The sequence below is a fragment of the Nannizzia gypsea genome, genomic scaffold, assembly GCF_000150975.2.
Source record: "Nannizzia gypsea CBS 118893 supercont1.6 genomic scaffold, whole genome shotgun sequence".
NCBI lineage: Eukaryota > Fungi > Ascomycota > Eurotiomycetes > Onygenales > Arthrodermataceae > Nannizzia > Nannizzia gypsea.
In genome coordinates this window covers 899,906-913,716 of record NW_003345196.1, presented here as the reverse complement: position 1 = coordinate 913,716, position 13,811 = coordinate 899,906, and the positions used below count along the sequence as shown (strand labels likewise).

The 13,811-nt window shown below is 47.8% G+C and overlaps 4 protein-coding genes across 4 annotated transcripts; 1 reads left to right on the top strand and 3 right to left on the bottom strand.

The window, feature by feature from the left end:
- Positions 1 to 2,084: 2,084 nt before the first annotated feature.
- MGYG_06943 (SEL1L) lies at positions 2,085 to 4,599 on the bottom strand (the record flags this gene model as incomplete). Its single annotated transcript, XM_003170905.1, has 3 exons — positions 2,085 to 2,512; positions 2,563 to 4,503; positions 4,557 to 4,599. 3 exons carry the CDS (start codon positions 4,597 to 4,599, stop codon positions 2,085 to 2,087), a joined length of 2,412 nt encoding a protein of 803 aa, XP_003170953.1.
- A 1,209-nt stretch (positions 4,600 to 5,808) lies between these two features.
- On the top strand, positions 5,809 to 7,501 carry MGYG_06942 (aldehyde dehydrogenase; the record flags this gene model as incomplete). Its single annotated transcript, XM_003170904.1, has 5 exons — positions 5,809 to 6,102; positions 6,181 to 6,629; positions 6,684 to 6,744; positions 6,803 to 7,142; positions 7,215 to 7,501. 5 exons carry the CDS (start codon positions 5,809 to 5,811, stop codon positions 7,499 to 7,501), a joined length of 1,431 nt encoding a protein of 476 aa, XP_003170952.1.
- Positions 7,502 to 7,806: 305 nt separating this feature from the next.
- Positions 7,807 to 10,094, bottom strand: MGYG_06941 (hypothetical protein; the record flags this gene model as incomplete). The annotated part of the gene is made up of 3 exons (XM_003170903.1): positions 9,955 to 10,094; positions 8,210 to 9,899; positions 7,807 to 8,150 (listed from the first exon to the last, which is right to left on the bottom strand). Exons 1-3 carry the CDS (start codon positions 10,000 to 10,002, stop codon positions 7,807 to 7,809), a joined length of 2,082 nt encoding a protein of 693 aa, XP_003170951.1. The 5' UTR covers positions 10,003 to 10,094.
- A 325-nt stretch (positions 10,095 to 10,419) lies between these two features.
- Positions 10,420 to 12,560, bottom strand: MGYG_06940 (phosphotransferase enzyme family protein; the record flags this gene model as incomplete). Its single annotated transcript, XM_003170902.1, has 6 exons — positions 10,420 to 11,327; positions 11,399 to 11,789; positions 11,846 to 11,997; positions 12,087 to 12,187; positions 12,275 to 12,326; positions 12,425 to 12,560. The coding sequence occupies 6 exons, from the start codon at positions 12,558 to 12,560 to the stop codon at positions 10,420 to 10,422; spliced, it is 1,740 nt and encodes a 579-aa protein (XP_003170950.1).
- Between the last annotated feature and the right edge of the window lie 1,251 nt (positions 12,561 to 13,811).

The following is a 13,811-nucleotide window of genomic DNA, read 5'->3' as shown; positions in this document are numbered from 1 at the left end:
TTAACGCGCTCGATGAAGAGGCGGATAGTACACTGGTAAGGACGCCGGCCTGGAATCTTGGTATAGAGCATTGATCAAACTTTACTGGCTCTCCTCCACGAGGCCAGACAGGCTGGCGAGACGGAAAAAAGCAGAGTAAGTTACCTAGTATAATATTAACAAGACTGTACTAATATAATAATAAAAGCGCAAATTTGATGAATTTGCTGATGGCGAGGTTACGCCAGGAACCCTAACTCCTACGCCGAGAGCTGTTGTTGGAGAGATTGTGGGTTCGAATCTCACTCCCTTTACCTCTTTATTACTATAGGCTAGTACCTTGATAGATCTCGTCCTATTTTGATAAAGCATTTCACACCACTTCTATCCAGCAAACACAGGTCTCCGTCCACCAGTGCCGGTTTCTCGGGTTACTGTTACCTCATGTTGTTGGTTGTTTGAAGCTACGGAAAACCCTCATATAACTACGGAAGGCAGGTTCTCAAGCTTGAAAGATGTACAGAGGGCAATCATCATGGGGGAAAGGACGGGGGCATGAGGTACTCGACTCCAAAGAAAGAGAATTGGACTGCTGTGGATCACGCTTCCCTATTGATCTTCAATACTCGAAGAAGATTGTGTCAACAGCTATTTCAACCAGCAATGTCATCAGATGGGATATTGGAAACTAGCAAATGCTATATAAAAAATAGACTGCATCTGAACCTCCCTGGATCGCATTGGTATAGATATGAATTTACTATTTAAGATAAGATTACCGATACCCACTAAGTGTATATGTGCGCGCACCTGTTGTCCTCTATGTAAGACAACTATGCTTGTAACTAAGTATAATACGGGCGCTTACTAGAGAGATGGCAGCAGCCCTCAATCGATCCACCTCTGGCCAGCCTTATCGAAACCAATGACTTTGAGATCAACATTCAGACCCTTCAGCATCATGTCAATAGTGAAAGTCTAGAGGGAAAATCAGTCAGATATAAGCTAACAGCAATCAACAATCAACACAATGCCGGGAAACTCACCTCCTCGTCATTCTCACTCTCTTCTTCATACTCGTCTTCTTCCTTCTCTTGAAAACTAACCACCTCCTCCAGCTCTGCCTTTCTCCTCTCTCTTTCCCTCTCAACATCACTTCCAAGCTCTTCATCTTCATCGTCGTTTTCATCCTGCTTGTCGTCCCATCCACCCCACTCCTGCTGCCTCATCTTCCCCTTTCTGATCTTCTCTCTGTACACCCTCACCCCACCCATACGGTTTACTTTGTCCTTTGCAGTAACAAACAGATCCTCAGCTGCGTCCTGGCTTACGTTTCGCCATCTCCGTATAAGTATCTCGAGCTCGCCTAACCTGCCTCTCTCCAGGATGCTTATTGCTTGGTTGAGGGTATCTAGCTCCTCGCGCTGCCGACAAAGGCGGAACTGTAAGCTGTGTTTTTCTCTTTGGAGAGTGGCAATGCAGGCTTTAAGCGTTGTGGTTGGTGAGGCATGCAGATCACCCTGGTTGATAGAAATATCTTTGTGCTGTGGTGTTGTTGGGGCTCGTCTGGTGGGAGGAAACAGGCCAGACAAGGAGAAGGACGTCGAATTCATGATATCATCCACGGATAAGAATTCATTAGAGGCATCAGTCAGGGAAGACTCTGAAGATACAGTAGATTTTGTGTCGAGTCCTTTGCGGAGGGGCGACTTGAAGGGTTTCTTCAAGGTATACGATGCTTCGCTGAGCTTTCGTTTCTGAGACAAGATCGTTTCCGACTCCATTGTGTCCACTTCAGCGCATAGACTGAAACTCCTTTGTGATTTGCGTAGCTGATGGGTGATGCTATCGCGTACGTTTGGGTATTTTAAGAGTGAAAGGGCAGAGGATGGCAGTCGAGGTCTTGGTTTCCTCTTTGGGCGATTACTAAGATGACTCTATACAAACCCTTCCATATAAGAAAGATATAACCGTAGGAAAAGAAGACCAAAGTAATTGTTCAAATCAATAGTGTAATTCTCCAGGTGATGCATGCTAATAATGACAAGAAGGAAATAAAATAGAGCGGGTATAATTGTAAAAAAAACAAGCAGCACAATAGTCTACTACCGTCCAAGACCTCCAGCAACCCACGCTGCAAAGTTGGGATCATCCGGTTGTGGAAAGAAGCCCCTATCTCCAGCTGCATTGCCAGCGCCATCGGCTCCTTGGTTTTGCTGCTGGTTGTTGGCGTTGTTCGCTTCTTGGGCACGACGCGCCGCCCGCTGCTGGCGGAAGTGCAATAGAAGCACCAGGGTGGCAACAAGACCAATTATGATAAGACTCTCTAGGATACCATCATCAAAGTCAAGGGCATCCTCATCATAGTAATTAAGATCTTGGTCTTGGGCGTGTGCATTGCCAGCATCATCCAGTATCGCGTCAGGGTCCGCTGCTGCTTGTTGGCGAAGGGCTCTCTGGTATGCTTCTTCCTCTTCATTATAGTTGATGAAGTGTGAAATCCACTCTTTGAAAGTCCGTGGGGTATTTATGTCTAGTACTGGTTAGTTATTGATGATTGGGGAACCGGGGATAAAATCATACCTGGCTCTGCATTGATAGTATTAGCTTTCCCTCGTATCACTTTATTCCAAAAGTTCCTGGCACGCAGCCGAAGAAGGCTGAGTGTGACTGGGAAGTACGCCTCTTGGTTCGTTTCCAAGGCAAGATCATAATACCGCTTGGCCATGGGGAAGTCTTGTTCAACGTGAAGGCCGTTCTCATACATCCAGCCAAGGTTCCAGAATGCTTGAGCACTGTGGCCCTCCGCTGCGGAATGGTAGCAGGTCAGCGCTCTAGAAACATCTTTCTTTGTGCCGTAGCCTTCAAAGTAGTAGTCTCCTAGCTTCACCATGGAGTCTACGTTGGCTTGTTTAGCAGAACGGGCCCAGTATATGAACCCCAGGGCTGCATTGCGCAATAAGGATGAACGGCCACCCCTTACCCATGGTAGGATCGGATCAAGGGACAGAACCGATCGTTTCTCGTCGAGAAGATATGCAACATTTGCTTGAGCGCTCTCATACCCTTGTTCTGCTGCCATTGTAGAAATGATAAGGGCTAACTCCTTGTCTCCTATCTCATAAGCATCGTTTGCTTCGCTAAATGCAGAGTGAATGCCTTCTGCTTTTTCGGAGACCATCTTGTAGTATGCTGTGGCGACTCCGCAATGGCGTTGTCCTCCAAGGCCCCGATCAGCAATTCCAGCGAGATAGTAGAGAGCTTCCATGCCTCCGTGCCGAGCAGCTGCTTCAAAGTATATCGATGCCGTGACAACATCCCCTTGGTCCAGGAATAGTGCTCCGAGCTGCGTTTTGGAATAATGATTGTCCTGTTCTGCAGCGGCTTTAAAGTATGAAGCAGCCATCATTACATCCTGCTCGACGCCATAGCCGTGCAAGTACATCAGTCCTAGATAATGCTGGCACATTGAATCGCCGTTTGCCCTTCCTCGTGTAAACCAGACTTTGGCTTTTTGGTAGTTCCGCTCCGTGCCCTCTCCACGCAGGAACATCAGGCCAATATGGGCTGCAGACTGCGCGGCTATTTTGTCAATACCTGGTGGATGGCTGGGGTTGATAGAACCGTCTTTAGTCCAGTATTTTCTTGCAACTACCACGAAATACATCATGGCCTTCTTGTAGCTCCTTTCCAGCTGGCGTGATCCCTCGTAATAAAGCTTACCAAGGCCAAAAGTGGCTTTGGTATCACCCTTCTTGGCCATGAGGTCTAGATACTCCAGGACGTCATCTAGACTCGCGTCTGCACTAGAATGGACATCCCTCATTGCGTTGTAGCCAGCACTGGACACACTAGCTCCCTCGCCATACACGCCACCTTCATCATCAGCCCAGCGGAAGGCCTCTCGTCGCATAGTGATACCACCAGGAGGACCCGATCTATACCATTTAATCGCCTTATCGGCGACCTTCTTGTACCAGTATACTGCCTGATCGCAATCTGGAGTGGCCCCAATTCCTACGTATCTCCGGTACGCCAGCGTCATCTGCGACCGCGTATTGCCTCCTGTGGCAGCAAAGGTATGGAAAAGAAGGGCCTTGCCTTGGTCTCTTTCCAAAACACCGCCGATTCCAGTTGCATACATAAACCCAAGCATGTATTGCGCAGTACTATTTCCAGTCAAGGCCGCCAGCGAGTCGTAATATTGGAACGCCTTTGAAAAGTCCCGTGGATGTGTATAGTTTCCGTAGAAGTTCATTTCTGCAAGGAGAAATGTAGCATCCGAATTATTCTTGCGAGCAGCCCCTTCCAGCAGACGGATTGCCTCCACCAATTTTCCATTTTTCTTGGTAAATCGACTCGACGACAGTTGATCTGATGATGGTGCATTCATAAACAAAAGGTAAAATAACTCGCGGCCGTAATAGCTTGCATGGCCAAATATGCCAGAGGGGCGTTCGTATTTCTTGGTAGGGACCTTGATCTTGCGGAGGATATTCAATGCCGTTTCGACAACTGGTTGGTCTGCAAAAGATATCTCAGCTAAAGCTCTTATATCTATGACTCCTTAACAAAACCTCGGAAGTGTTTCCTAATTACCGGTAGAGTGCTCGCGGGCATGGTTGCCTCTCGCTCTGGCCTCTGGGCTCTCAACATCGAGTGAGCCCGGTAGTGGTATGTCGGTAGGGTTAGATTCCCGGTTTGTGAGGTCCTCTCGTACGTTTCGAGCTCCCGCACTTATGACCTGTAGGCACAGTACTGTGAGCACAGCCAATCGTTAGCATCTCAAGCATGGCTGGAGTGGTGCGAAGTATGAAACTGACCTAACGCGAGGGCGGCCAGACAGTGCCATCTCCAAGACAAGATCATCGTATCTAAAGGAAAGGGTAGGTCAAGGGCTGTCAATCATCGCGATTGTATGCCCGCAATCGCTATTATATATTCACAGGTGTGGTGGCCGTACAAAACAAACAGAGTGCTTGGTAGTTACGGAGTATCCAAGAAGCAATTTGATAGTCTCAAAAGTGGCCAGATAGCGCAAACAACAGAGGCCGATAAAGTGCGATTCACTAGTCAATTGATATGCTTAGTAAGCTTAGTCGTTGCTTATCAATCAGCCGATGCTAAATCACGTGATATTTTCTTGGCATATAAAATTGTGTTTTCTTTTTCGTGACTTCTTCAAACTTCCGATGTATGTCCGTATTATGATTAATTATTATCATAAGCAGGATATTTCTTGACCAGAGCCACTAGGTTACACAAATGATGGGTGCGGAAGAGTGGCAGAAAGTGTCAATAGCAGGAATCGCTGACCCTCTCTGCACATTGCTGAAGATCCTTACATACGAAGCTGTCTTGACCGGGGTTAACTAACTAACGAGCGCCAAAGAATCCTCCGCCACGGACGAATGTTGTACCATCGGCGTTTCTAGATGAATGCAGATGCGCTCTGACTTCATATTCCTCCAATGACCCACCTCTTTGGCAGCTATGGCATGTCCCTGTGCTTCTCATGGGTGGAGTTACGCCCCGTTGGTCGACCGTCTCTAGGCTTCCTCTGCTGTTGCGTGGATCAGACAGGAGTCGCGTCAAAGTAGGTTATTTGCTGCGTTTTGCTGCTTAAGTCCGGGGTTGGAATTCCCCCGCCGCAGGCTACAGGACCCCACGTCACGAAGCCTACGGCGCACCCATAAGGATTATACCTTCACAGCTCTGGCCCTCTCTTCATTGACATAAGAAGGCGCCGTCATCCCCAGCAATCAATTGACCTTTTAATCTTTCATCTGGATACAAAGCCCTTACAAGGAGAAGAAAATAGTTACCAACATGGCTGCCAAACTCGATTTTACCACCTTTCGCAATGTCATCAATGGAAAATTGACCTCTACAGCAGAGACTCGCCATGGCATTAACCCTGCCACCGGTGAGCCTAACGCAGAGGTTCCAGTCTCAACCGCTGAAGATGTAGATGCTGCTGTGGCCGCTGCCCAGGAAGCATTCAAGTCGTGGTCCAAGACCTCGCATGAAGAGAGAGCGAAGGCCGTTGTCGGTTTTGCAGACGCCCTCCAGGCGCACTCGCAACAGTTCTTGGACCTTATTGTTCGTGAACAAGGGAAGCCAGTAAGTATATAGATGTTGTCGGCTAACGGAAGCATGCATTGCATATGGTATATTTCTGGGCTAATTATAAACAAACAGAAACAAGTCGCTGGATTCGAGGTTCAGACAGCTGTGGAAGCGCTTCGTGCCGATGCTCAGCTTGAACTGAAACCCACTGTTCTCAAGGATACCAAAGAAATGAAAGTTATCCAGCGCTTTACACCTTTGGGCGTGGCTGTTGGAATCGTTCCCTGGAACTTCCCTTTAATGATCGGTGCTCTCAAAATAGCACCTGCTGTCATGTCAGGATGCACAGTCATCATCAAACCATCACCCTTCACTCCATACACAAATCTCAAGGCTGTTGAGCTCGCTCAGCAGTTCTTCCCTCCTGGTGTCATTCAAGTTCTTAGTGGTGATGATACACTAGGACCGATGTTGACTGAGCATCCTGGCCCAGCAAAGATCAGCTTCACAGGGTCGACCGTCACCGGAAAGAAGGTGATGGCAAGCGCTAGCAAGACCTTGAAGAGAGTCACTCTAGAGCTGTAAGCCCTTCCATCCCCTATAATACTTGTCTATGATTGTTAATGTGGTAAAAGTGGAGGAAACGACCCAGCCATCATTTGTGAGGATGTCGATATAGAGAAAGCTATCCCAAAGGTATGTATGATGATTATTTAAAGACCTCTGATGGTTCTACGTGAGCTAATGAAATTAGATTGCATTCGCCGCATTTATCCATTCCGGTCAAGTCTGTGTGGCCATCAAACGTATCTTCGTACACGAATCTATCTACGAGAAATTCCGTGATGCTCTTGTGAATGCTGTTAAGCAGTTCAAGGTCGGAGCTAGTGACGAAGAAGGTGTCACCCATGGTCCTATTCAAAATGAAATGCAGTTCAACAAGGTAAAAGATTTGTTTGCCGATATCGAGAAGGAGAAATGGACCGTTGCCACTGGTGGACGAAGCGATCTTGGTCGACCAGGATATTTTGTCGAGCCCACTATCATTGACAGGCCCCCAATTGACTCGCGTATTGTTACTGAGGAGCCATTTGGTGAGTTAAATAAAATATACCACGGTATAATATATTATATTTCATAAATCGACTGACTCATTAATTTTTCAGGACCTATCGTCCCGATGGTGGCCTGGAGTGACGAGGCAACTGTCATCAAGGACGCTAACAACACTAAGATGGGACTGGGTGCTTCCGTCTGGTCAAAGGATCTAGACCGCGCCCAGCGTATTGCCGATCAACTCGAAGCAGGCTGTATATGGATCAACAGCCATGTTGAACCAAGCAACGATGTATCATTTGGCGGACACAAGGAAAGTGGTATTGGATATGAAGGAGGATTGGGTGGTCTGATGGGATACTGCAATGCTCAGTCTATCCAAATCACTAAGAATTAGGGCAATAACAATGCTACATATTTTCCCTCTCTAATTTTTATGCTTCCTCTTGTAAATTGTATATTAAAGCGGATTGATTCGTGACTAAGTGTCGACCAAGTTATCTGCTTGATGGGTAGCTTGCACCATTGCAAGGATTCAACAATAAAAGCGGGAAAAACTGGTATTAAACGTCAACGCTTGCAGGAAAAAGAAACAAACCACAGCTGCAGTTTACAATTCAACCAAACAACCATCCGTCGACGCCCAGGTCGAAGAAGGAAAAAAAGGGTCAACAGCAAAGCATAAGCAAATTATTCAAGGGTCTAGATACCAATTGGCATACCATTGGCTTTCCCTTGGTCGAGCAACATATTTTTCTGAGCTCCTTTCTTAGTCGATAGAATGCCAAATCTCAGCACAACTTCAGATAGAGTAACGATGATAGAAATGAAGATCAGAATGATAATAATCCATGTCTGGCTAGACACTTTGTTATCAGCAATAGAATCGGAAAGAATTTCAATAAGGTCGAGGAAAACTCGACACCGTTCATTGAGTACTTGAATGCGAGGTTTTATCTCTAGGTATTCGCGTACAGCGATATACAGAGGATGGAGCATCGGTTCACTATCCCAGAAGAAATTGGGGACGTCAAGCATGTTCGAAGCTAGAGGGGATTTGTTAGTATAAACCTATCTGTAGGAAGGGTGGTAAGAGTATGCTTACAGAGATTGACCTCAACACGCGATTTGAATAATCTGCCCATGATACGGAACACTTCTTCCCTACCCATGCCTAGGTGGCCTGTTAAAGCCAACCGTCTCGGTACATCCTTTGCATCTGCCATCTGTCGTGCCATGCCCTCCTCGAAGAAACTGAGCTTCGTGCTCTGTGCTATTCCGTGACTAATGGCGAGTTTTATCATATGATCTCCTGATCGTAATGTAATCATATCATTATACACTCGCGGTCTAGATATGGAAGAAGAGTATTCAAAATGGAACTCTTCTGTTTCGAAATCCTCCTCTGCCAAGGGGTTCAGCGGTAGGTCGTTTGGCGCAGGGCAAAAAGCGAGATCTGCTAGTATTTCCTTCTCCTGACGCTCCGTAAAATTCCAAAAGACCACAACACCATAGCTGAATATGAACATTTCTGCAAAGGAGAGGGCGTTGGGAGGTATAGAGGGTTTTGATTGTCTAGCGGAGCCCGGAGATATAGGTTGTCGGATGTCGCCGTTTTGCGTGGAAGGTTGATCATCATGATGCTCAACATGGAACGAATGGCCACGGACCGGGGCATCCCTTTCTTCCTGGCGTCGACCATTACTTCGCTCAGCTTCGACTTCATGATCGTGTGCGCCATCACGGTCATGGCGATCATCATCATCCCGGTGCCGCGCTTGTTCATGGCGGTGTTCACGTCTCTCCGGATCCTCTGAATTTCTCACAGAGTGTTCTTCTGTCTCCGTAAAGTATTCATCGTGGTAGTCCCTTCTCTCGTTCCTTGCAATCTCCTCATCTAGTACAACTTTCCCCTCTGCACTTCGGAAAATAGGACTACTTCTCACTCTATATCCGTCCCGACCAGGTAATAAGGGTAAATGGTACGCAGCATATAAGCAGTCATCATACAACTTCGTACGCGCATCGTGAAGTTCTTTAACAAAACCTGCCGCAGCACCCATTTTATATGCCTGGGCAGTGCAGTATGCAGTCACACGAGGTAATTTCTTCCCTCTTCGAGCCTTGGGCAACCGCTCCGCATAACTCTTCCCCTTCTCAGGGCTAGCTGCAAAACGACGTTTTCGCAGAGCTTCTTCATCATCGAGGAGCGGTGCAGCCATATTATCCTGTATAAAGTCCGGCTGCTTCGCGCGGGCAGCAGTCAAGCGTCGTAACCGTTCATATCTCTCATTTATCTTCGAAGGCGTGCCTTCATCATCTGCAACTTCATCTTCCTCATCCTCTTCTTCTTCCTCATCCGGTTCTGGCTCTTCCTCATCTTCCTCTTCCTCTTCCTCAACCGTCTCCGGAAGCAGAACTAGTTTCTCGCTAACTTTTGACGAACGAGGCGGTATCTGTGGTAGAGAGGCCAGCCGACCTCCACTCCGATGTCTGCCATCCATACCCGCACTCAGCGCATTGCTCGCGGCATTCAAGCCAGATCTTAGCCTGCTCTCTGAACCTGAGCCGGACCGTGATCGCACAGCCGAGCTTGTTCCAATACTAGGGCCTCGATGACCGAGCTGTCCACGTTGCTGCATAGACGGCACATCGGAGGCATACTGAAGGACATTATCGACAGTTATAAGGCGGGCGCCGGGCGGGCCAGCAATAGGAAGATCGTTCGTGCTACTGCTATTCGACGGTCGTGAGAGAGGGTAGTACCGTGTTTGACGGTCTCTGGAATCGGTTACCTGGCGAGTGGTTAGTTTGCTGATCGTTGAAGAGCGGTGTTGTAGGATGGCATACTAAGACGGTTGGATTTCGTTTGCTTGTCCCTAGGCCCTTGGGCGCCATATTGAGGATGCTTGTGGCTAATTGGACATGCGCTTGCCCTCTGAACCGTCCGGCAAGCTGATATTTGTCCAAACTTCGTCGCCGTGAAGCCGAAATGTATGACGCAAACGGCGTATACAAAACATGCAAGGGAGCGACTGCAAGTTATACGAAGGGCTCGAGCGCTTAGTAATGATCACGTGGCTAGTTATATGTATTATATAATAAATTTATATCTTAGGTCTCCTGTTCATACTCCATCACTTAGGTACCTACCTAGGTACATAACCTAGGTAGGTAAATTAGATTCATAGGTAGCCGATTAAGGTAGTTACCATTGTGTTTGCAAGTCTTGCCAATTTCTATGAAAAGTTTTTCACGCTCCTTCACATATCTTACAAGGATCCAAAAAGTCGCATTCCATTCAAATGCCCAAACTTATTCCCGATCCTGATATGGCCATAGTTCAGAAAACAGTTCTCTTTCCTGTCCATCCTTTGCAGCCCCAATGAAAATATCCTTGAACTTCCGACAATTAGCCCTTGCGGTGCCATAGTCCTCTGGGTCCACCATTCCATCCACGGGGAGAATCCCCTGGTCTCGAAATAGCTTCAGCATCTGTCCGACACCTGTGATATTTTCATCCTCCTTCATGTGAAGGTCTAACTCTTCTCGTGTGAACGAGAATGGGGCCTCAACCGTCTCATCAGGCCGTAGCCTATCCCACAGAGCCTCAATAGCAATCAGACTCTGACGCAGGAAGAACAGGTCACGGTTATCCCAGACCCCTGTGACAAGCCAGGTAGGATTGCGTTTGAGCTGTATATCTCTCATCTCTTTCAAAACTTCCCAATGATGCGGAGAACGCTTGCATACTATGGCCTCATAGTATTTGTGTATAGTTTCGCTTTCAAGGCCCCGGTCGACTTGAATTTGTTCCTCTTGAGTTAGGCTGTCAAAATTATCGGGACGTGATGGGATAACCCATCCCTCACGAACAGGGCCCTCGTGCCTAAACGTCTTAGGAACGCAAGATTGGTAAAAGAGAGGGGCGACGCTCGTACCCTGCCAATCGACGATACCAGTAATTTCACACGTCTCTGGGTCAACAAAGATATTATCCAGATAGAGATCAGGATGCCAAAGAACGTTCGCACTAGACGCTTGGTCATTGGGTATCAGGTAAGGGACAGCACCCAGATACTTTGATAAGAGATTGAGAGCTTGGTTCGGTGACTCGAGTTCTCTTGAAAAAACGTAGGCGTCCATCCGGGGTGAAGCATGTGCTTTGATCCAAGCCATCTCGTTTTCCCCTATAGCTCTCGCATAATCTTCCGCCTTTTGCCCTGTGTAAATAAAACTATGGTTAACATGCGCTAGGTCATACAAAAACACATATATGGCCTCAGATACCTACAAGGGCCTCGATCAAAGTCCATCTTTTCCCGCCCATTGCTCCAAAGCTCTGCCCTTGCGAGAAGTCCAACAATGTAACGATCTGGGTCAACTAGGGTGGGTGGCGGGTCAATCAAAAGGGGGCTGTTTCCTCTACAGGCAGCCTGTGGCAGGTCCTCTTTAAAATAAATTGAGCCATGCTTTGAGAATTTCACTGTTGTAAGAACATGCTCAAAGCTGATGATTTGTTCTACCACGCGTAGCTTTGATTCTCGGGGCCATTGATGCCACAAGCTTCCTAATCTAGTACCAGCAGCCTTTTCTTCAATGATATATTCCGCTCCAACTGGATTTTCAGGATTCGACGACCATGATAAGGCCCTAGGAATCGGAATGCTAGCAACTTCACGGAGCTATGAATAAGCAGTTAGAATCCGGTGCGCGCCAATACGTCGAGAGAGCAACCAACAAACTCCCTTGTAGCAACTTCCGATGCCGTAAGATAGTGTGAAGGGCCAGCATTAGGGTTTGGAAGCTTGGCAAGTACTTCCTCCCTGGTGTCAAGAGTTAAGAGGAAGGCTTTATTGTGAAGACCTTCGGCGCACTTGAGTATCTTTGTGCCTGGTAGAGAAGGGTAGTGAAGGGAAATAATGTCAGCCTATACGCTGTTGGTTCGGGTATATGTAAGCAAGGGTATAATTGCTACATACAGCAGCGTGCATGATCGCCGACAGCATGGACAGCAACTTTAATCAGGTTCTGGATATCAAATGGCAGATATCGGAGCGCAAGTTCCCTATCCTCATTGGATCTAGGAAACCGAAACCGAAACCTGGTCAGACGTGCATCCCTCCTTCACCAAGCCAGATTCGAGACACGAAAAGATAGATCGACGTACAGCCATCGATGCCGGCGATATGCAAACATGTCTTGTTCTGTGGCTGGAACTTCTAGCAGGGAACCAGAAGAACGAACTACTCTGTACTCCGTACATGATGGGATAACTCGGCAGCCTATCCATGAGACATGCATATGTATGATGACATACCCGTGCCATCCGGCTTCTCCAGGAACAGCTGAGGTTGAGGCTGGGAGGAGAGAAGGGAGAAGGATCTTATCCCCCGGGGACAATCCGGAGGAGCCATCTTAAGTAGAGCAATGCCATGACCGCTTCTCCACCACATGGCTACATCAACTCAATGTCAGTGTCAATGTCAATGTCGGTGTCAAGTACTCAGTATATCAAATGTTAATGTCGATGGTTCGTTTTCGGCTTTCCTGAAGTCAATTTAAGAATATGCTTACTAATTAAATCACATGATACAGATAAGATATATCACGTGAAGATAATCAATCATGTGACGCCCGTACTCGTCTTACGTAAGCATAACCCGTTCTCCGCGACTTTCTCTCGCTTTGTCTCCCTCTTTCATCTTCTGCCCTTCACGCCCTTCAGCCAGCCAATTCAACCTCTATTTACGCTTCTTCTTCTTCCTCCCATCTCACCTTTATCCTCTTCCCCTCACCATCTCACCCCGCGCCACCACACTTCGTAGAAAAGAAACGCCCTCAGGCACAACACGCATCTCCGCGTATTCATCCGTATCGGCGTGACGAAAAAGACCGGAACGCGGGTCCCGGCCGCCCGGTCCCGCCTCGTGGCACGTGGGGTAACCTTATTCCCTGCTCTTTCCAGCGGCGAATAACACAAGCAGCGACAGACAGAGGCAGAGACAGACGCAAGATGCTGTTTGCAGATGTATAGATACAGGCGGTAGATAGAGACAGAGGCAGAGATGGGTGAATGGAGGTGTGAAGCAGGTAAATAAGCCGGCGGGCGGCATGATAGTAACGTGAGCAGGGACAGGCGTGCGAAAAGTCACCGGCGAGCGCTCGGCAAAGCTGAATTAAGTTGCGACTAGTTAAGATTCAGTGATTATCACCTTGTGCTATTAATATGGGAACGAGAAATATTAAAAAAAGGCGAGGCAGGCCGGACAGAGTTACATTGAGTGTGTGGCTGGGCGAGACCGAGGGCGAGAAGGGAGGGGGAAGGAAGAGGGTGAGGGAGGAGGGAGAGGGAGAGGGAAAGGGGAGAAAGGGTTGCGTCGGCGTGGCACGATGTACGATGTACGATGTACGATGGACGGTTGAACCATGGGCGGCAGATGGTGGGCTGGCTAGTTATAGGCTATAGTAGGCCATGGGACTAATGATGGGCTGTACGATGTACGATGGGCCGAGGCGAGGGCACGAACGAGCGAACGGAAGTTAGTTAGTGGTGGTCGTGCAGTGGTGTGGTTGTGTGATGGTAGGTTTAAGTCTTTGTTCCTGGCTCTTAGCAGCGTAAAGTAAAACAGGATGGGCCGGATAAGATGGGATGGGATGGGTGGACAGAGTAATTTATTCCCAGACAGACAAACAGATAGACAGAC